This window comes from Oryza glaberrima, chromosome 3 (genome assembly GCF_000147395.1).
Source record: "Oryza glaberrima chromosome 3, OglaRS2, whole genome shotgun sequence".
NCBI lineage: Eukaryota > Viridiplantae > Streptophyta > Magnoliopsida > Poales > Poaceae > Oryza > Oryza glaberrima.
Genome location: NC_068328.1, coordinates 13,049,376 through 13,072,596, shown reverse-complemented (window position 1 = coordinate 13,072,596; position 23,221 = coordinate 13,049,376). Strand labels below are relative to the sequence as shown.

At 40.6% G+C, this 23,221-nt stretch overlaps 1 protein-coding gene and 1 pseudogene across 3 annotated transcripts; both read left to right on the top strand.

Annotated features, from left to right (window-relative positions):
- The first annotated feature begins 303 nt into the window (after positions 1-303).
- Positions 304-9,790, top strand: LOC127767973 (alpha-N-acetylglucosaminidase). Of its 3 annotated transcripts, XM_052293467.1 has the most exons (19): positions 304-725; positions 849-925; positions 1,395-1,606; positions 2,136-2,257; positions 2,847-2,932; positions 3,482-3,576; positions 3,875-3,956; positions 4,373-4,479; positions 4,666-4,696; positions 5,240-5,357; positions 5,656-5,706; positions 6,950-7,059; positions 7,167-7,269; positions 7,488-7,586; positions 7,770-7,880; positions 7,990-8,225; positions 8,864-9,101; positions 9,221-9,299; positions 9,413-9,790. In XM_052293467.1, exons 1-19 carry the CDS (start codon positions 489-491, stop codon positions 9,646-9,648), a joined length of 2,430 nt encoding a protein of 809 aa, XP_052149427.1. In that variant the 5' UTR covers positions 304-488; the 3' UTR covers positions 9,649-9,790. The 3 variants fall into 3 exon arrangements, with proteins under 3 accessions (XP_052149427.1, XP_052149428.1, XP_052149429.1); XM_052293468.1 differs by lacking the exon at positions 304-725 and having other exon boundaries at positions 875-925; positions 1,402-1,606; XM_052293469.1 differs by lacking the exons at positions 304-725; positions 849-925 and having other exon boundaries at positions 1,457-1,606; positions 2,125-2,257.
- Positions 9,791-16,998: 7,208 nt separating this feature from the next.
- On the top strand, positions 16,999-21,451 carry LOC127767980 (uncharacterized; annotated as a pseudogene).
- Positions 21,452-23,221: the final 1,770 nt, after the last annotated feature.

The window sequence follows — 23,221 nt, the reverse complement described above, 5'->3', positions numbered from 1 at the left end:
ATTTAAAATTACTGAAATTGTATTACATATGTTGCTATTTTTTCATATAAACTTGATTAAATCTAGAAGTTTTGATAAAAAAATCAAACGATTTATAATACGAACGGATAAAGTAGTAGTACTTGATTATTGTGTTAGGTGGCGGCATACCCCTGCTCTGTCTGCCTCGTACGTGTACTCCTACGTCTTTTGTGATTTTTTCTTGGGTTACTGACAAAGAAAAAATAGTCCAACGGCATTCGGCAAACAGTCCAAATCGTCCAACTCGACCGCATTATCCAAAATCTCCACACAATCGTCCACCATCTGAAGCAATCATCGTTGCCTATCATCTCATCATTTGGAGAATTCGAGGGAGAGAGAGAGAGAGAGAGAGAGAGAGAGAGTAGTAACTAGAGAGCCACTCGGGCGGTTGCATTAGACGTGACCACCTGCGGCGGCGGAAGCGGCAGTCTCGCCGCCGGCCGGAGTCGAGCCGGGTCGCTGCGATGAGGCCGCCGACGCCTCTCCCCTTCCTGCTGCTCCTCCTCCTCCTCCTCCTCCCGTCGCCGCCTGCGGCGGCCGCGGGCGGCGCTGACGGGTGGGAAGCGATCGGCGCGGCGGCGGCGGGGGGAGGCCGCCGCAGGGTCGCGTCGCCGGAGGAGCAGGAGGCGGCCGCCGCCGGGGTGCTCCGCAGGCTCCTCCCCTCCCACGCCCGCAGCTTCCGCTTCCAGATCGTCTCCAAGGTCGGTGCGCGCGGCGCGACGATTTCGGAGGCGAAACAGTCTCTCGGTGAAAATTACGGTCGCTGCTCGATTGGATCAGGATGGCGTCGTCGCTGACGGTTTGACTTTGATTCTCTCATCCAGGGTGGCGTGTGCGGCGGGTCAAGCTGCTTCAGGATTAGTAATGCGGATGGCTCGCGCAGAAATGGAGCAGAAATTCTGTACGCTTCTACCGCTCTCCCGTGTGTGTGTTTACTTCCCAGTTTTTTTATTTGAAACAGAATTCTATCCTGCTACCACGGTTTAAATTTAGAAATGTTAAAATTATGGAGTTATGGTCTTAAATTGGCTTGGTTTAAATAGGAGTGGTTTTGTAGGACCTTCAACTAAGCCTGATGCTATAGCACAGTAACACTTATCTGATGCTAATAAAACTGTAAAACATGCTATTGGGTTGAGACAATGAAAAACGCCAGTGCGAAGTATCTATTTTGGCAACTGTTCCTTGTCATGCCGGTTGTCCCTTTTAGTAACTTTTGCATTGTTTTTCAAAACTCAAAACATTGCCTTCAGCTGAGCATAGATAGGGGAATGAATGGAGAACAATTTGTTGATATACGGCTACCAAAACTGAAAATTTGCTATGGTTACATTGCAAAAGTGAATGCAATTACTTATCATTGTGTTCAGGATCCAGGGTACCACAGCGGTCGAGCTCGCCTCTGGTCTCCACTGGTATCTCAAGTACTGGTGTGGTGCACACATTTCTTGGGACAAGACTGGCGGTGCACAGCTGGCCTCGGTTCCTTTGCCCGGGTCTCTACCGCAAGTAAAAGGGACAGGAGTGAAGATTGAGCGACCTGTTCCGTGGAATTACTATCAGAATGTTGTCACCTCTAGCTGTGAGTTTCACAATTTTCCTTTTTTCATAATGTTTGTTCTGCTCCATAGACCATATCTGCTCAGTCTTCAACCTCCAGCTCCAAATCCTTTATTATACCCAAACCACTTTTGTCAAATTGGTGATAATATTATATTGCACTCTGAAAAAATGATCTCTTTTCCTTTTTATCGAGTTATGGAATTGGTCATCTAGGTCTGTTGCAAAACAAATGCTTGTTGGATTTCTAAAACGCCATCATGATTATATGTTTGTACTGATGCAATATAAATCTATTATTGCCACTGTGCGTGTCAAATTGAAGTTCTTTTATTTGGTCTAAGCATTTCAGTCCTGCAATTCTGCCAAAAGTTTTTTTTTTTTTAATTTCTGTATTCTACCTGTTTCAAAGATCTACCTTTTGTTCTTTTCAAGATCAAACCACACATTTTTAGTTTGTAAGAAATATCTCCCAATCTGGCTACTTTTACTCTTCTTTACTTGGTTTCCAACTGTTTATCTCTGACAAAGTTCATGTAGCATCTCTATAGACTCATTTGTCTGGTGGGATTGGAAAAGATGGGAGAAAGAAATTGACTGGATGGCACTTCAAGGAATTAATTTGCCTTTAGCATTTACCGGGCAGGAAGCTATCTGGCAAAAGGTTTTTAAGGTAGTATGACAGACACAATTTAAACTCTGAAGCACATTTTCAAATTCTTTTTGGAGTCTAAATTGTTAACATACAGCAACCAGTGATGTTGCTTATGATGGGCCATGCATATAAATTAGCAGAAGCTGCGTCTGTTTCCTTACCCAATAGGTTACTTGGGCTGGCTCAGTCCAATAGGATGCGTGATCTTCTCTCTCTCTCTCTCTTTCTCTCTCTCTCTCTCTCTCGCTTATCTAAGGGAACTTTACATTCTAGAAAGCTCGAATCAAATACTCTAATTTATCTCCGTGTCTGTCACTATTTGGAATATTATCTTTGCTGAGTGCCAGTCTTTTGTGCTGCCTTCTATAATTTTATCGACCATTTTCCCAAACGATAGTCGATAAAAAATTTGCATTAACTGCATACTAATCTGTACCATTGCTGTTTTGTGATCAATCTGGCATCTTTAAACATTACAGATCCAGAAGTTATCTTCAGTTTGACATTTATATTGCCACTGTTTTTGTTTTCCATATATGCCACTGTGGAATCATAATGCAATTTTTGCTGTGTTCAATCCCTTGCTGATGACTGAGTTCTATTTCAGAGTTTTAATGTTACAGACAGAGACCTAGATGATTTTTTTGGTGGACCAGCTTTCCTTGCTTGGGCTAGAATGGGTAACCTGCATGGGTAAGCTTAGCACAAATTTATTATAAAGTATTTGATCTGAAAATAATTATGAGATAAATAGTACAATAATTAAAAAAGAAATAAGGGTATGTTGTCTATGCCCTTTTGGTTTTAGTTCACAGAGGATAGTGGATTGCTTTATGTCTAACAAAAGTGAACCTTAACAAAATTATCGCCCTTCTAAAATACATATCCTGTTGAGGTGTTTGCAGTTTGAAATTTTTTGCCTGAGGAAAATCTCTTCATGAAGCTAAATTAGGTTAGACATACTACAGAGGTTTTCCTCTCAGCTCAAATCATTTCTTTCAGATGACAGACAATACTTTGTACTTCTTAAAAGGTTAATCATGGCTTGCATTATCAGGGACCCACATAGCCAGTACATAGCACTGCCCAAAACATTGAATTGATATTTTTGTAGTTACACATAGTATGCTAATTATGACTATTTGGTCATAGGATCCTTCAGTTAGCAGCATATATTTGTTAGTATGATGTGAAAAAAACAGTGCAGTTTGACATATATGTTTATTTTAAAACAAATCTTAGATGGGGTGGACCACTATCACAAAATTGGCTGGATCAACAATTGACACTGCAGAAGAAAATATTGTCCCGTATGATTGAGCTTGGAATGGTCCCAGGTAATAATTTGTTTTACATTGTAGAATTTCAGCTCTTTACTTCTTTAGCAATTGTTTGTCTATTTATGTGAGACAAACTTTGGACATATGCTATTGTCTATTGTTTGTCTATTGCATCTTTCCTCGTTTCATGCTATGTTTAAAGCTTTGTCACATTTTCTCTTATCCTATCTTTGGAGTCAGGAAATATGGAGAGTCAGTTAACATATCAATGTTACCTTCGATGTACTACTAGTATAGTGCACTAAATATTTGATTCTGGTTATATACTTCACTGACATTAATTGCAATTTTTCAGTTCTACCATCGTTCTCAGGAAATGTACCGTCTGTGTTTAAAAAATTATTTCCATCTGCCAACATAACCAAACTTGGTGACTGGTAATGCACTCTTCTGTGTCATTTCCATTAGTTGGCTGACATTTCATGCTAGTTTAGGTGTGACCAAAATTTCAAAATCTTGTCTGTGTTTTATAGTCGCAGTTCACATCAAGATACCTATTTTATAACTACTGTTAGTTTGGGGGCTGGACCTCAAATTTGGTGTTGATGTATTCATGCTTTCTCTTTGCTAAATAATTTCCAGAGTTTATAAGTAACCGTGGAATAAACAGATAAATAAGTTTCAGGCTATCAGTCTTCTGTTCTTCCTTGGCATTATGTGGGTTGTAGGTACAGGGTAACCATGCACACAGGATAGTTTGAAGTCATATTGTTTATATGATCGAACATACTTTGAAGGTCTAGTATTCTGTTTCAGCCCATGAATACTGTATTTACAGATTCCTTTGCTTCAGGAACACTGTTGATGGTGATCCTAGGTGGTGCTGTACTTATCTTCTTGATCCTTCTGATGCATTGTTTATTGATGTGGGGCTGGCGTTTATCAGGCAACAAATGAAAGGTCAGAGTCTTTCCATGAAAAGATACCAGATTTCATTTATTCCAAACTTCCAATACCTTTTGACTGTTCTTTCGCCAATAGCTTCACGAAATTGCTGCATGGATTACTAACAGTGCAATTTTAATGTATGTTTTTATAACCTGCATATGGCGTGTTTACCATTCTAATTGTTTTTGTATTTTGCAGAATATGGCGATATCACCAACATCTATAATTGGTAAGCTCTGACTGATCTGCTTCTCTGTTTTTTTTTCAGTAGAATTTGCATGAATAATTTGTTTCTTGCAAAGTACCTGGACTGTACAATGCGCTATAGTTTAGCATTTTTAGCGCAAATGATTGGCTCTCCTTGTAATTCATGGAGATGAACCACTGATTGTTAATTTTTTTTAAAAAAAAACTATAATGAACCTTGATGCAAGAAATGTTGAGTGCAAAAATATTTGAACATATAAGGTACTTAATACCAAAACAGTTTTGTGGCAAGGTTTAAAAAAAAAATCTGGTTTTTGAAAATGACAAGAGTCCTTTCCTTTCTCCTCATTTGATTCTTGCTATCAGGTTAGAAGATTTTGTTCCTGATACCATTCAGAATTCTACATGATATCCAGATAATTCCATTGATATACTGGTTGTTGATAAAAAAATGTAATATTATTGGTGTATTGGTTTGCTTTGTTCATTGATTTAGTACTTATTTATGTTCCTTGTCCACAATGTCTTTCATACATTATGATCAATATTTATTGTTTGTTTTCAGTGACACCTTCAACGAGAATACACCACCCACAAATGAACCGGCATATATTTCATCACTTGGTTCTGCTATTTATGAAGCAATGTCAAGAGGTAACAAGGATGCTGTGTGGCTGATGCAGGTGTGCTTGCTCTCCTTTTTGACCTTTGAAGTGTAAAATATTATGTATTCAATAACATCGCCACATTTTCCAATGGAAAAAAAACATATGGAGTACCCATTCATACTGGCTTCGTCCCAGTTTGTAGAGAAAAAAAAATGATGTCTTACCATGCTGTAGTTTTGCCAGTAAAAAATCATTTGCCCTAAGCCACAGTGGCATATAGTGTTTAATTAGCATAGTTTTCATGAGCACATGTTACACTCATGGCAATTTTTGAACATTAGTATAATCTTGGAACCTTCTTTTCTTGATTCAGGGTTGGCTGTTCTACTCAGATGCAGCTTTCTGGAAGGAGCCTCAAATGAAAGTAAGTTTCTTCGTTTTATTCTGATTTCTGAACACTCATAGAAACTATAGTTGAGCCTGGACTGATGGATATCTGTTTCATCATTCTGAAATTCGATAATAGCGAAAGAATGTGATGATCCAATGTTCCCTTGTATCTTGTTTCTTGCACTCAACTTGAATAGAGAAAATAGCATCTAGAGCTATAGATCTTTAAGTGTGCTCAATCTAAGTTGCCATCTATTTAGAACCTATGTAGTGTAGTGGAAATAACTTTAGTACTTATGCACTCAACAGTCTAAGAGAAACCTTGAATCATTACTGGTGAGATTTATGGAAAAAATTAATGTAGTGCTTCTCAGTGTTTATGCTACTGTGTTTGTGGGTCCATCTGGATAGGGACAATGGGACATGGACTTAATTGAGATTGCTAAAGAAAGCTCAACTGAGAAATGGCTCTGGACAATCTATTTCTTTCCAAATCCAATCATTCCCTCCTTTGTGCCTTTGTATTTCTAGCTTCTCAAACCATGCCTGTTGAGAACTGTCTTACCTTTTCTATATTCTAGTACTACTGGTTTGTCCTAGTCTTCTAGAAGCATGTAAGGAAAAGGCTGGCTCATGGGATGCAGGGCAAGAGAGGGCCTTCTGCACTAATGTCTTTTAGTTTATGCATACAATAAGCCGTAACTATTATGAATGCCGATTCATGGATATGGTAAAGATCCAAAGACTGGGGAATACGACACTCGCACTAAATTAACGCCAGTAAGGCTACTCCCTGTCAAAACCAAGGGAGTCTGAGGCTTATTGGACTAACTTTAGAGATTCAATTGTCGATTGATAGAGGGGTACACATGGTGTTCTTTTTTAGGTAGGGATCCCTGCTACATTTCCATGGGTAGAATCTCTACTTTTCTAAAAAAAACATATCTCTAATTTCCTAGTAGTAATTAACTAACAACTTTCATTAACTGACAGACAGGATACCAATTGACTAACCCCTATCCTACTAGGAAACTAGTTCATTATTAAGGAAATAGAATTCTAATCCTGATGCCACAGTATTATGGTACTGTTCACACATGGCCACACAGTGGTACTACCATAGCAGTAACAGAAGCAAAATATTATGTGTATTCATATGAACGCATATTACTATATTAGCAAATAGGTAGCAAAAGCATCTACCTGTCTTTTCCCCATATGTAAGTTTCTGCTCATTCTTATAGATGGAGATAACCATTGCCTGTTTTGTCTTTCAGGCATTACTTCATTCTGTTCCAACTGGTAAGATGATAGTCCTTGATTTATTTGCTGATGTGAAGCCCATATGGCAAATGTCCTCTCAATTTTATGGTGTGCCATATATATGGTATGTTTTGACTCCACCCTAAAGCTTCAAATCTTCTTATTTCTTAAATATCACTTTTATACTCTATTAGTTGTAAAAGTATGCATGGTGGTTCTCATTGAAACTAGGTGCATGTTACACAACTTTGGTGGCAATATTGAAATGTATGGCATACTTGACTCAATTGCATCTGGCCCCATTAATGCACGTACAAGCCACAACTCAACAATGGTACATTTTACTCTCTTCTATTAATATAGTGTAGAGCTTATATGAGCTGAGATTGTCCATTATTTGTTGCACCAAACTTGAGGTGAATCTATCAATGAGTTCCTTACCACTCCTCTAAAAAAAAAGAGTTCTTTACCACTGATCTGGCACTGCAGATTATATATCATGGCATGCTTCCTATTAATATGATACTTACATTTGTGCCTTACCTCCTTTAGGTTGGCGTTGGCATGTGCATGGAGGGAATAGAGCATAATCCAGTTGTTTATGAGCTTATGTCTGAAATGGCATTCCGTAGTCAAAAAGTTGAAGTTGAGGTATGTACAACAAACATGCATATGCCTCGCTTGTTATGAACCACTGTGACTGTCTCATCTCCTTTTCTTTTGTGACCAGCTCACCTGTCTTTTCTCCATAATACTGCCTGACATTTTTCATTTGCTGAAGTTGTTGCATGTTTCCAATTTGTCAATTGCCATCTAATCTGTATTATCTCCCAGGATTGGTTAAAAATATACTCCTACAGGCGATATGGTCAATCAAATGTTGAGGTGGAGAAAGCTTGGGGGATTTTGTATCATACAATATACAATTGCACAGATGGAATTGCGGTTTGACATCATACATATGCTCCTCTACAAATTATGCTCCTGCATTACAACTGTGCTATGATTATTGACAAATCCACTGATCATATCTTCTTTCATATGTATATTGCAGGATCATAATAAGGATTACATAGTTGAATTTCCAGACATCAGTCCAAATTCATTTAGCTCTGATGTTTCGAAACGAAAGGCTATTTCAGAGGTGAAGAAACATAGGAGGTTTGTCTTAAGCGAGGTGTCTGCAAGCCTACCACATCCACATCTATGGTATTCCACAAAGGAGGCTATCAAAGCCCTTGAATTATTTCTTAATGCTGGAAACGATCTTTCAAAAAGTTTGACATATAGGTATGTTTTATAATCGCCATTGGTCCTTCAAACATCCTGATGCCATGCATTCTTCTTTAACTAGGTATCAGTTAATGCTGAACTGTTTGTTTCTAGAGGACTTGTTTCGAAAAATGAAATGCTGTGGCAGTTTCAACATCTTTATGCTGATACATGAAATTCATTTCTCCAATTCCCAGAAAAAGAAAACAAAATTATCTGCTTTATCTCATCCCTGTTTGATCTGCTATGCCTTTCTAGAGCATAGATGCATCTACTTAGTTTGTTTACCAATCATGTCAGAATAATGGCATTCACAGAATCAACCCACATTTTCCAGGCTTGGAGTAGGGAAAAGTCTGAAATGTGGGGACACTAATGGTGAAATGCTCATGTGCGATTGTAATTATGTATGTGAGAGTACTCACAATTATTAAAATAGTCCAAAAATGTACAGCAGAGCCAATTGAAGCTTTGACAAGAATACAACAAAAATGAAACAAAGTCATGAGCCCATGAATATACTCTTGAACACAAATCTTAGCCATATGTTAGAACTTTCACTGCCAGCTGCTAATTAATCAAACAAGCTGTTCTGCATACATGATATTTTTTTTTAAAAAAAGAAAACTGTGAATTAACGATAATTGTTGTCACAGGTATGACCTTGTTGACCTGACAAGGCAATCACTGTCGAAATTAGCAAATGAAGTGTACCTTGATGCCATGAATGCTTACCGAAAGAAAGATTCAAATGGTCTAAACTTTTACACGAAGAAATTCCTTGAGCTCATTGTGGATATTGATACACTACTAGCTTCTGATGATAATTTTCTGCTGGGGCCTTGGCTTGAAGATGCAAAAAGCCTTGCTAGGACTGAAAATGAACGAAAGCAGGTAAATTTCTCACCCTTCATCCAGTATTAGTCACAGATATTATTTTTTTTCTTATTGTTGACTGACTCAATTTCTTTTTTTTTTCTTATTGTTGACTGACTCAATTTCTTTTCTATCAGTATGAGTGGAATGCTAGAACACAGGTAACAATGTGGTATGACAATACAAAGACCGAGCAGAGTAAACTACATGACTATGGTAATATATATAGTTGTTTCCTCCATAATTTTGAAGTACATGCCAGATATATGTATGCTAGTTATACTTCTAGGTTATTAACCTTCCTGCCTTTCTTGACACCATATTACCAGCCAATAAATTTTGGAGTGGACTGCTGAAGAGCTACTATCTACCAAGGGCATCGAAATACTTCAGTCGATTAACAAAAGGCCTACAAGAGAACCAGAGTTTTCAGCTGGAGGAATGGAGGAAAGATTGGATTGCCTACTCGAATGAGTGGCAGTCCGGGAAGGAGCTCTATGCTGTGAAGGCTACGGGTGATGCTTTGGCAATTTCCAGCTCACTATTCAAAAAGTACTTCAGCTAGCTGCAATTGTCCACTTCGAATTATTAGATGATTGAAAATATCACATTTCCAGCCCCTGCACTAGGTGCACACGCCCTAACTGTTGGAATAAAGCTAACTGTCTACTTTGTTGATGTGGTAAATAATTCATACATCAGAAACACACTGTTTAGAAGCTTGAGAATCGTGCAAATGAAGATCGAAAATATAAAATGAGAAAAAGAGCAGGACCTCAGCTCTCTAAAGTCAGTAAAATCACTTAGCTTGAAAAACAACTCTAAAATTCTGGATCCAAATAAAACCACAACAAGGTAATACCCATGCTAAAATAAGTTCATTTTGCACACATACCGATACAAAGTTAAAAGGACTAGGGTGTCTTTACTTTAGCAAATCTCAATACAACCATTTCTCCATTCATTTACTTCTAATACATTATTCTCTATTTCTACAAACTCAGATATAATGATTACTCTAAAAACAAATTTATTTTGAGACAAATGAAAGAAGCTGAAAGTAAACTTATTACGGGACAATGGAAGTATTTTGGTTTGATGCTTTGATCCTCTTTCATACTTCGAGCATGAGTATTGTGCGTGTCTTCTCTGTATTCTCTCCACCATAAAAAAATTAATTTAGTATTGAATTTAACACATGCTATACATATTTATAGTACTAGCATGTTTTAATCCGATACTAGGTTAAGCTTTTATGAAACGGAGCGAGGACATGTCTTTTGGACACGTATACTTCCTCCATCTAAAAAAAATCAACCTACTAGGGATGTGATTTATGCTAGGACAATGTGTTTGAACATAGGGATGTCTCTATGTCTAGATACATTGTTCATATCCTCTCCTCCTAGTTGTTTTTTGTTTTTTTGGATGGGGGGAGTACCAGCTAGTCGTAGGCTGCGATAGTGCGAGGCGTAGAGGAGACAACCAAGTGGATCCCACATGGCCACTTCACAGCATCGATGATCGGTCGCTTGTGTGTTACGAGTAGTTCTAGATAGGGCTGTCAACGAGCCAAGCTCGAGCGAGTTTGGCCATGTAGGCTTGAGTTTGACATGAACTCGAGCCAAGCTCGAGCCAAGCCTGGATACTGATCGAGCTTGGGACTGAGCTCGAGTTCGAGCTCGAGCGAGCTTCGAGCCTACTCGAGCTTGACAGCTTGACTTGGTGAAACTCCAAAGAACTTACTCTTGTATAAGAGATATTAATGCAAATTATCGGTAGTCAAAATTAATGGGTGCTACTTGTCTTGAATGAAGCCTCTGCAGCTTTTCTCATGAATTCATGGCTTTGAAACATTACAATTAACAAAAGCTAGCTACTACATCTAATAGGAATAGTAGTACTATTACTAGCAGCCGATTAATTACTTTATTGAGAAGCATTGATGAGGTCTTGAGACTTGAGCAGGTCAAGCACGATGATAAGTATACATTGATTCATCAAGAATATCTTCCTACGTGCAATGCATCTTATGCTAATCAAACCCTACCGAGCTATTTGAGCTCGAGCTTGCTAGGCTTGCGAGCCTCAGCCTAGGCTTAAGCTTGGCTTGTCTAGTATTTGAGCCGAGCTCAAATCAAGCCTGTAACGAATCAAGCTCGAGCAGCTTGCAAGCTCCGAGCTTTTTTGACAGCCCTAGTTCTAGATCAGCTGCAATAGTAAGATGGACTGCAACTATGACTAATTTGGACCATTGATCATAAAAATGAAATGACTGAAAAATATATGTAGTCCTATGGTGCGGCCGCAATTACGACTACACCCGATTTCAATCCTTAATTAGTGGCTAGACGGTCCTATCTTTTCGCTTATGCATATAATTTTCCAAGCTCCTCATTACTAACTCAATTTTTGCATACGTGTTTTTAATTATTTAAAAGCAAATGCTATAAAATAAAGTATGATAAGAAACAAAATTAATTTAAAAATTATCTCGTAAGCATAAGAAAAAGAAGGTGTTGTCAATCTCTTCTACCACCAACGCACGCACAGTCGCACAGTCCCCCATCGGCCCGTCCCATGCGTACGTGGTTTGCCTGCCTTGCTCTGGTTGGAGAGCCGGAGGCACTTTGGTTGGGTAACTTTAGCTGTACCACGCGGCTCTCTCTCTCTCTCTGTGTGAGAAATTCAGATCCCAGTTTAACCTGTTTCAACGAAAAAAAACCTAGTGTATGTAAGACAGTAAGAGCAAGGTCAATAGTATAGCCAGCTGATGGCTCCACTCGTATCCATGTCATTTTATAGTTGATTTTAAAGCTAACTTGTACAACAGAGTGGCTATTGTGTTGGTTGTATCTCATCCATAAAAAAATGTATTTTACACGCATATATTGATATACATGATCGAAAGTGAACTTAATCCCTGTGGTCGTTGTTGTGCAATACTCAGGAGTGCTCTATACATAAAAAGAAAATAAAAGTCACAGACAGCAAATAGATGAGAAGAACAAAAGAATTAGGAAGAGATTAGATGACAATAACTCAAATTAGAAAGCTATTTGCTGCTCCATCAACGATGAGATCCGTTTGTTCTGTTCGTAGATGCATCGGCCCCTTCTTGACGCGATGGCCAGCAGCAGCGCCAGCCCGCGGTTGTCGTCGGCGCCCGCTGCTGCCGCCACGTTCGCGATCTGCTGCGCCGTGAGCGCTGCGTTCGTCGATGCCAGCGGCCGAGTCGCCGAGAAGAACGCCCTTGTCATCGCCGCCACCACGGGCGCCGACGACATCAACAGACCCTTCTTGGTCAGGCTTTTGAGCGAGATTGAGCTAGGCGTTGGGGTGGAAGACAATCACAAACGGCGGTCGGCGAAGACACGCCGGGAAGACTGGGCGGGGAATCGACGCGGAAGACAACTGCGAGGCGGTGGCCGGCAGAGATCGATCTGCGACACTCCCGTGAGGAGAGAAACAAGATGGGCTGCGGAAGGGGAGGGAATACGCTGCATGTCACACGGGATCGGATGGCTCGTCGTGAGACCCACAAAGCGCACATGAACCCGTGCTATCTCCTGGCAGATTAGTCGCTCGCTTTCTTCTCTCTCCTATTCCTCTCTTTTCCACATATGAATTTAATAAGTTGGATATTTTTGGAGCCTGCTCAGTCAACTTATTGTACCTGCTTACGTACAATCACAGCGTGGTCCAGACTCCAGACGTAATCACATACCCTGTACACCTAGCACACATTAGTGATCAGTCAATGGAAAACTCCAGTGCATGGTTAAGTGGATTTTAGTTTGACGAGACGCAGTCCCTCACGAACGAGCTAGAGACAATTTTTGAAAAGAAAAGAAAAGAAACGGTGCGTGCAGCGCTGCTTACGTACGTGCTCCGATCCACCCGGCCCCTGATCCGGCCGGCTAACTTTTGCTTTTACTTTTGTGGCGCTGATGGGGATGCACAGTCTCCGGCATGCAAGAACACGGGTGCGCCAGCTGCTGCGTGCGTTGCATGCAAATGCGTCCAAGCAAAGCGGTCGTCCCAGCAGCTTGACTGAAACTTGAAGACTTGAGGTGCTGATTTGAAATTTTCATTAGGCTCAATTGGCCAAAAAAAGAAACCTAAAACGATTGATCAAAACAAAAAAGAAAGGTGGTTTAGCCTTGATCTAATCAGCTAAGGTCGATGAATTAATCCCTAGTTAGCTGCTCATCTCTTCAGTTCAAACTAGTAGTATAGCTATAGCCCAGCTTGTGTTGATATTCAGATACTGTGTGCAAATGCGTGCAACGCGGGCAGGCGACCAGATGCAACGTGGTGCAGAGGAGATGATAGCCAAGTGGACCCGGCCCTCTACATGGCGCAGGGCAGGGGTACGTGGAGTGCCCAGATTTGTTGTCACTCGATCGATCGTGTGATCTGCGACGCCATCACGTGAGACAGACATGCATATGCAGTTATGCACTCGCCGTGTTCTTGTGTGTTGGCCCTGGACTGTACTACAGTAAATGTACCGCAGGAAGTGGATTTTATGGGTACATCCCCTTGTTTTATGTATGGTGTTTAAAAAATTATAAAAAAGTTTGAAAAAAATTATCAAGATAGATCCATACATAATATATCTTTTCGCAAACATGTAAGTTAAAATTCGATTTATACAATTCGAAACAAAAATAACAAAATTAACCGTGAATTACGCGTTCTATTCATAGTCAAATTTGTTATTTTTGTTCTACATGTATAAGTTGAATTTGAATATGCATGTTTATAAAGTGACATATCACATATTGATCTATCGTACTAATTTTTTAAAATTTTTTTGATGATTTTTTAAGTGACATAAAAAATGAGAGAATATCCCCCTTAAGGGATGAATACAGTTTTCCATATACCGCGTGCATGTTTTATTTACCACACACGGACATACACCTGGTACTGCAGTTCAAACCTGAGTTAGTTTTGCAAACTACGGTTAATAATACTCGTACTTACCACGCATGCACGGTTAATAATAAGCTCTTGCAAACCCTGTGCTAGCTAGCTAGCTAGGAGTAACATGCATCAACCTTTTTTTTTCAAAAAAAGAAAAAAAATGCTTTCTTGATACTTTCTCTCGCGGAGGGCAAGCTGGGCCAGGCGGAAACGGCCGCCACGGCCACGCGACCGAGCAGCGTCGTTGCGGTAGAGTCGTAGAGACCGAGCCATTGAAGAGCTCTTCCCCCCCTTGACCACCACCACCAACGCACCCATGCGTACACGTGGTTTGTCACCGATCGAGCGCTCACACACACACACACACAGAGAGGGAGATAGCCCCTCCGTCCCAAAAAAAAAAGATAAACCCTAGGTTTTCGTATCCAACTTTAAGTGTCCGTCTTATATAAAATTTGTTTATAATTCGTATTTTTATTATTATTAGATGATAAAACATGATTAATATTTTATGCGTGCTTGTCTTTTTAATTTTTTTTATAATTTTTTCAAATAAGACGAACGGTTAAATATTAGACACGGAAATCAGGGTTTGTTTTTTTTTTTTTTGAGACGGAGAGGGAGTATGTGTGTGTGTGAGGTGGGCGCGCCATGTCCCGATGCGCGGGCGTGTCGGGGGTTGGGGCCGATGGGGATTTCTGTTGTTGGTTGGAGGCAGAGGCACGCAGATCGCACGTGGGTGGGTTGGGGACGTACTGGGGTAACCGGTGGTAACCTGACCAACCCACGCAGCTCAATTCCCGTGCTGGCGGAAGGCAAGGGCATGCATGTAAGGCGGCTGTGTTCGGATGGAGGAGATGGGAATCAATCTCTTGTGCACGGAAAACAGAGTGATTCATCAGTGTGTGATTAATTAAGTATTAGCTAATTTTTTTTTACAAATGGATCAATATGATTTTTTAAACAACTTTCGTACAGAAACTTTTTGCAAAACACACACTATTTAGTAGTTTGAAAAATGTGCGTGTGGAACACAGGGGAGAGGAGTTGGGAACCTCTTATGCCGAACACACCAAGCCTGTAAAAGGTGTTGATCACTTTATCAGAAATTCAGATCCCATGTTAACCAAACTCAAGAGAGCCTACTCCTTCCATTATATAATGATCATTATATATATTTATACACAAAGAACAAGAATAATTTAAACTGTATTAATCAAGACACACCATACACACACTTCTATAATACATATATCGATTAAAACACCATATCATTTATACTATAGCATGCACACATTCTCCCATCCTGTATTAATTGTATTTCGATAGAATCCGTATCCATGTGATTATATGATGATCAATTTAAGAAATGTTTGATTCCATTATATGATGATTAGTTTCCAAAGGAGAAAGTAATAACATAATACCCACACCTTACCACATACTATGTCATTTATCACTCAAAAGAAAATTACCTTTTGCTTTTACTTTCGGGGGCGCTGATCGATCGGATGCATGCGTGATCAAGCTGGCCGCCGGACACTCCCTGTACGTTTCACCTCGCGATCTGCAGAGTTCAAACTTCAAAGTGCAAGAATAAGTCCTACGTACTCTAAGTCTCTAATACAGCAACCAATGTTACCCGGTCGAGCGGGGACGCATACCATTGGCCAACGCAAAGACGTGACACGTACCTCTAGCCTCTCCCACGCGGACGCGATGCCAAAAAGCAGCAAAAAGCACGTGCCTGCGAGGAGGCCCGAACCTCATGCACGCGCCGCGCACCCCTGCGCGAGGCGTCTGTCTAAGGCCAGGGTTCGAGCCGTGGCTCGCGCTGTGCAGCTTGAGGCCTCTTGGTCGTGCAGCTTTACGCAACTTTACAATAAATAAGGTCTCACTTATGGGTATTACCTCTATTGAAGAAATAAGCTCTCTTGTGTAGCCTTGCCCACCTAACAAACGGAACTACGGTCTGCGTCGGTCATGGCCTAAACAGGCTGTGTATAGTAGTAGCCTCGATTGTTGGTGCATACGTATCCAGGCAGCACCGTGTATATTCTCATCGGATTAGGATACTCTACAGTCAACTGCATCGCGTCTTAATCATTGACATGTGGGTCTGAAGATCATCAGACCCACATGTCAGTGATAAATGCACCGGGCAGTGACCGCAGAGGATCTCAATCCATTCTCGTCGGGTTCTCTTTCCCTCCTGCAAAGCCCGGCCGGCCGCTGCCTTTCACCGAGCGGCAGCTAGCCAGCAGCCTACAGCCTGCCTCTCGCTGGCAGTAGCCAAGAGTCCAAGACGTACCATCTCTTTTCTGAGGCCAGAGAACGTAGGTACTAGTGCAAACCAAGTTACCGGAGATACCACCAAATATCTAATTATTGAATAATCTGTATTCCCTGGCGTTTTTATATTATAAGATGTTTCAGTATTTTTCAATTTAAACTTCTTTAATTTTAACTAAATTAATATAAAAACAAAGTTAACAAATATATTCAACTTTAAATTTAATAAAATAACTTTATCCTAGATGGCCTTTTGCCGATTGCCATTGAACTTTGAACAATACTACAGTGCTACGCCTGAATATGAGTCCACGTTCACAGCTCGGCTCTACAAGATCTTAAACGAAAATTAAATTGACAAAACAACCTCAGATTAATTATTTCCAATTTGAACCTAATCACAGCAATTACTTGCATTCTCCAAAACCAGACTAAATATTGATTCTTGAGTAGCAAGTTTGATTAGCCTAACCACACCCCCCGTACACACGCGCGCATACAGTCACCGCGAGGTAAGGTCACCTCCCCCCCTTTTCCCTTGCAGTGGGTCTCTCGCCGGTCTCCACCACGCCTCCGAAGAATATAAAAGCCCCCTTCACCCTCTGTTGCCTTGTAGCCTCAACACCTCACCAGTGCACCACCCCACCAACCACCTCTCGTTTTGCATTTCTCTGCGCTCGCTGTCGCTGCCATGGATTACGGAGGCGGAGGCGGAGGAGATGGTGGTGTGCGCGGCGGCCCCGGCCGCGGGGAAGGCGGGGTGAGGCGGCGGTGGGGGAGCACAGCCGTACCGGCCCACCGGCGTCGTGTGGCCGCCGCCGCCGCCGGGTAGCACCCCTGTCACCGTCCGGAGGCCTCCACCGTCGACCTCGCCGGCTCCGCAGGCGGCGGCTTCGTCGTCGTCGACGTCGACACCGGACAAGCTGGTGAGGCAGAAGGCGATGGAGATCGCGCTGGCGCCACCCGCCGCGGCCTCTCCAGATGGTGAGGCGCTGGCCTCGGACAATCTCGCGCAGGTATGGAAGAAGGAGCTCGTCCACTCTTCTCGAGGCTATGGTGTACGTCACTCGCAACCACGTTCCCATCAGCAAACTGAGCTCATCTTACCCTCTCCCCTTCCCACCCCTCTAGATCTCTGCAGTCTGCACAACCGTTTACTACTCTTCTGCTGTTGTTTCTATATCGATATAGTAGCGGTAGCGGCCTAGATCCGGTTCTAGGCATGGGTTTCGAGTGCTAATTCTGAATGTTTTTATTGCTGATCACGATAAACGTTTTCGTGTGCACTGTGTTCGTTTACGAATCTCATGCTCTGCCTAATCTGTTTTGATTCGGCGAGATTGTTGATATGATTCCAAGTATCGAGGCTTCCGATCTCATCCTTTGTTCGTTTACGAATTTTAATGCTGCTTAATTTGTTCTTGAGACGGCGAGATGTTATGTGATATGATCCAAAGTATCGAGGCTTCCGATCTCATCCTTGTGATGTTTGGCAGAAAACGAAAACCAAAGCATATTTGAACGTTTCTTAGATGTCTTTTTATTTCTTATTTTGTATTACATCTTTATTGCATCCCTGTAGAGTACATTACAGTTTAATGTATCCTCCTGACATCTTTTCTGGGTGAGAAAAGATGTATTGCATTTTGAATGCGTAAGTGTCAATACTGTACAATTTGAATGTATTTTGAGATAGCATCTTCTTGTATTACATTTTTATTGTATCTCGCTAAAGTACTGTGCTGTTGAAATTTATCCCGAGAGCAATTTTAGTGACACCATGTATTACATTTTACAAGAATACATTTAAGAACACATCTTGTAAAATGTGTGGTAAGATTTAAGAGCACACTTTGATTGCATCTGTAGATAATGCTGTGCAGCTAAATTTATTCCGCGAGCATTTTTCTCTTGTCAACAAATGAGTACTGATTCTAAACTCTAATGTTTCAAAATCTTCAGACAAAGACAGCATTAGGTGGGGTTTGCATTGAAACAAATCATCAGGATGATAAAATCAGAAGGTACAAGGGGATTACCCCTATTCCTTTGAGCCAGCTGTTGTACTTATCTTTCATCTGCTGTTTCTGTAACTTTAACTCCCTTTCTGTTTATGTTCTCTAAGTTAAGGGAAATCAATGTAGATTGTTGACCTTCTGAAATACTTGTTGAGGTGTTCACAGTTTGAATTTTTAGTCCGAGGAAATTCACTTCATTATTCTACATTAGACTAGACATACTACAGAGGTTTTCCTTTCAGCTAAAATCTTCTCTTTTCAGAATAAGTATTCCCAAATGACAGAGATACTTTGTCCTCCTTACAAGGTTAATCATGGTTTGCATTGTCAGCCCAAAACATTGAATTACTGTTTTTCTAGTAACACATTGTATGTTAAATTTCATTATTTGGATCCTAGGATCCTTTGTTAGCATGCTGTTAAAAACAACAGGTCTATTAACACATTATATGTTAAGATCATGTATTGATTGCTGTAATGATAAATTATTTGGCTTCAACCCGTGAATGCCGTTAGTTACATAGTCCCCTGCTTGAGGAATGTTAAGGAATATAGAGTCCTTTACATTGTGGAAAGCTTTTAAATCTGATTTTTAAAAATGTCAAATAGTCCTTTATTTTCAATGTAGATTGTTGATGGAATATTTGAATGGTCTTTGTTAAGGATTTTGGGCATATTAGCATATCAATTATATCTGGATGTGGGATGAAATATTTTTTCCCTTTAAAATGGTTATGACTTAGATATCTTTCAATCTTATAAAAGATCCGTGAATATTCAACTGAAATGATGTGTAAATGAAGTATTACACGATTTCCCTGACCTGGGGGAGTATAGCATGTGCTATCATCTTTTTGTTAGACCTGCATTTTTATTTATGTACATTGGTGTTTTTTTTTCCAAACTGATGCCCAGTATTTAATGTTATCAGATTTTCTGTTGACAAGAATGGGACAAGATGCTGCCTAGACTCTAGCAGTGAGTCTGGACCATGGTACTCCAAGAAGCTTAATAACAAGAAGGGAGTGACTGGAATCCTTAGTCAATGGCACAAGCAGACGGAACAGAAAGCTCATGAGGTATAATGCGACTTATATGCAGATCCAAACCTTTTATGCCTTTTGAATTTTAGCTCCATTTTGAATAGGACCTTTTATAGATTTTCTTAGAATGATTTGTGTGTAGAACATGAGACTTTTTGAATATGACCTTTTGTAGATTTTCTTATGATGATTTGTCTTTAGAACATAAGATTGTATTTCTCTTGACGATGTAATTTAGTCATGAATCATGTATTTGTCTTGATTTCCATCTCATTTTTTATCAGGTTGTTATCTACAAACGTTGTACGTTGCAGTTACTCTTTTTCTTATTGAGGCTCGCTCCGGTGCTTTCTACTTGTAGTAGAAATTAATCCGAGCCGTTGATCGTATTTAATCGTAGGGTTGAGATCTAGTTCTACTCCCACCAGATTTTATAGTAGTAAAAATATGGAGGGGCATATTTGTCCAGAGATAATAATTCGTGTAGGGGTATTATCGTAATTTGTCATTATCTAACTGTAATTTGCCGAGCCGCCGACCGCACCGCCGGCGATTTTCGCCCGGCCGCCGCCTGCCGGGTGAGGAGGAGCGGTAACCTGATGCGGGCCTGCGTGTCGAGGCGCTGTGCTGTGAGTAAGATTCGAGTTATCAACGGTTGTTTAGGTTGGATCTCAAAGAATCAACATACTGGTTTGGACCTGATATTGCCGTGCCACCGCCTGCGATGACTGATGCGGTGCATGCGTCAGGAGCTCGGATTGCGTCGGACGTAAAGAAAAGCGACGACTCCGCCGTACCAGATGAGAAAAAGAATTCAACCCATGCCAAAATTACCCTAAACTGTATTAAGAGATTACTAATCTACCCTTTAAAATAAACGGTTGAGATTAATTCTACTTGGAGTAGAATACTGCAAGTAAAATGCACCGGAGCGTAGCCCTTTCTTATTATGATGAGCTTGATTTGTACGGTGAGAGGAAGCAACCATGGAACTGATTGCGACATCGGTGAGTACTCAACGAGCATTGCTCAAGTTTGTCAGTATGGTGCTTCTCCCGCAGTGTGTTGCGACCTTTTACAATCTGCTGTCCACACTTGTGGCAATGCTAGTGTTTTGTGTGAAATTGGCAGATCTGTGCCAATTACTTCTAGAGGTTTCAATGTTCATGATGTTATGGATTGGCACCGAGAGTGCACGGGTCAACCAGAATCATCCAGTGTAGATGTATCGTCCATTTGTTATGTATCAGGTATATTTCCCTTTGCTTGTGTGATCTGTTAGCCTGCTTTATCTGTTTACTGAACAACATTGTCTTATCTGATCTGTTAGCCTAGCTAGTTTAACTGTTTACTGAACACATTCTCTATATTAGGTGAAAGGCACAAAGAGGACACAAAAGAAGAGGGCCATCAAGTAAATATTTTGATTGAGACTGGTAACAAGGAGTGCAACGCAAGGAAGTCAACTTCTACTAATCCGATGTTTATCGGTTTAGGAATTGGGTTTGGATCGGCCATGCTCTTTGCTTTCGCGCTGGTGGTGATTTGGCTGTTCGTGAGAAGGCGATCACAAGGTATGAGTTTTTCTTTAAAATAGTATAATTCTGTTTGCTTGTAAATACGGCCAATTGAACTCATTTTCATTTTGCATATGGTCAATTGAACTAAATAAGAATTCTTATTCCTGCAGGAGGTCCTCTGGTGCCGCAGATTAGCTTGCCCGCAATCGCGCCTCACTTCTCCCAAGGGCTTCCTGCGCTGCCCTTCCAAGAGCATCCTGCGCTGACGCTTCCCTGCGGGCCTGTCCCTGTCCCGACACCTCAAGAAGTTTGCCAGCGCCAGTGCAGCCAGCCACCAGTGCATATGGTCAGCCAGTGCAACCAGCCACCAATCCAATGGCGTACCTGGCATCAGTCGTTTCCTATGCGATTGTAGACAGACTTACTAGCCGCCGTCGTCGCTAGTACTTGTGTTTGTCTCTCCTCATACTTTTTTACAACTTTCTTCTCATACTTGAGACAACTATTGAGTTTGATGATTTAGAATACTTGAGATGACCACTGAACAATTCCGGTTACTGGAAAATTTGAGACAGCTAGTGAGTGCTGATGATTTCTGTTAATTTGGTTCTTTAAAATACTTGGACGACTATTGATTGAGGGCTGATGTTTTTTTCTTTTGTTAATTTGGTTGTTTGGGGTATCCAGAATTCATAATTTCAGTGGACTCCGGACTTCGGAACGGTTCGAAAACACAAACCACTTGTTTTTAAGTTTTTTTTAAAAAATACCAAGTATATCTTAAGACAAAAGGCACGAGGGCATAGCTTTTAATAGAAAGCAGATAAAATTCAAATTGAACTTAAAGTTTTTGGACCAAATTTATTCGGACTTTATTGATTTTAGTCGGTTTATCAACGGATTACATGAAGAGATGTGCTTCCAATGATATCATTCAGTAGATTTTGATCTAATATTAGGATTGTGAATCTGCTGGTGTGTTTGATTAGAGATAAGAAAATATCTGTTTATTTACGTTTTAAGGGCCTGGTGTAGATAAGGGCCTGAATGAGGAACTTCTCCTCCATATATTTATGATGTTTCCCTAGGGTCCAAATGAAATATGTTTTCTACGGCTCCATATATTGTGGGCGGCAATGGCGGAAGCTAAGTCGAGGTTTTTTTTTTTTAATGGTGGAATCAAATGTACTACACCTATACTAATATAAAAAGGATCAATTCAAACTTTTTGCTATGGCCACCCAACTGAAATGTACACCGAAAGGTCTCATCCATTCCGTAGCCGTTTGATCGTCTCATCCAACGCCTCAAAACGCATCTACCACATGATGTGTGTGTCAATTTCAGGGAGTAGGAAATTGGGGATAAACTTGTTGCATTGACTTAGCTCTATGGGCAATATATTGTGTACAAGAGGGATGGGAAATAACCAAAATATCCAATACACACTATTACACTTAACACCCCTACTCAAATGCAATGTGTATGCAATAACGTTGCATTTGAAAACTACAACTAAACACTAAACTAAATCAAAAGTCCATGCTTGATGATGACGTCGAAGTGTGCAGTTCTTGAAATGATGAAGAAGAAATGATTCATCTCATCTTCAATGAAGCGGACCTTGGAGCCTTCATGGATCGTTCTTCAGCCTTTAGTACCTTAAGCCTTCACAAACTATTTTTCAGCTCTTCATTGATTCAGAGATGGTGACAATGATATTGAAGGACCTTCACAAACTGTTCTTCGGTCCTTCATGATTGATGATGATGTCAGCTCCAACGGGGAGCATGATGGACCAACTCCGGCAGGGAGTTGGTGATGATGACAGGACAATAATGAAGACCAACTCCGATGGAGAGTTGGGGAAGTTGGAGATGACCTGCTCCGATGTGGAGCTGGTGATGAACTGATGATGACGGCTAGCTCCGATGTGGAACTAGTGATGATGGAGATAGATTGGCAAGACTTCGGCAAATTGAAGAATAGGCAATGACTTCGATGGACTCAATGGGAACTAGTAAATGACACGACGATGCTAGTATATACTCCCTCCGTATTTTAATGTATGACGCCGTTGACTTTTTAACCAACGTTTGACCACTCGTCTTATTCAAAAATTTTATGCAAATATAAAAATACTTATGTCATGCTTAAAGAACATTTGATGATAAATCAAGTCACAATAAAATAAATTATAATTATATAAATTTTTTGAATAAGACGAAAGGTCAAACGTTTGTTAAAAAGTCAACGACGTCATACATTAAAATACGGAGGGAGTATGCAGCAGGACTTGAATAGATAGACTAGATAGGAAACAAAGAAAATTT

Coding starts and splice junctions, on each gene's coding strand:
- LOC127767973 (XM_052293467.1), top strand. CDS start 489: ATGAGGCCGCCGACGCCTCTCCCCTTCCTGCTGCTCCTCCTCCTCCTC. Junction 926..1,394: donor AGAAATGGAGCAGAAATTCT/GTACGCTTCTAC, acceptor CATTGTGTTCAG/GATCCAGGGTACCACAGCGG. Junction 2,933..3,481: donor AGAATGGGTAACCTGCATGG/GTAAGCTTAGCA, acceptor AACAAATCTTAG/ATGGGGTGGACCACTATCAC.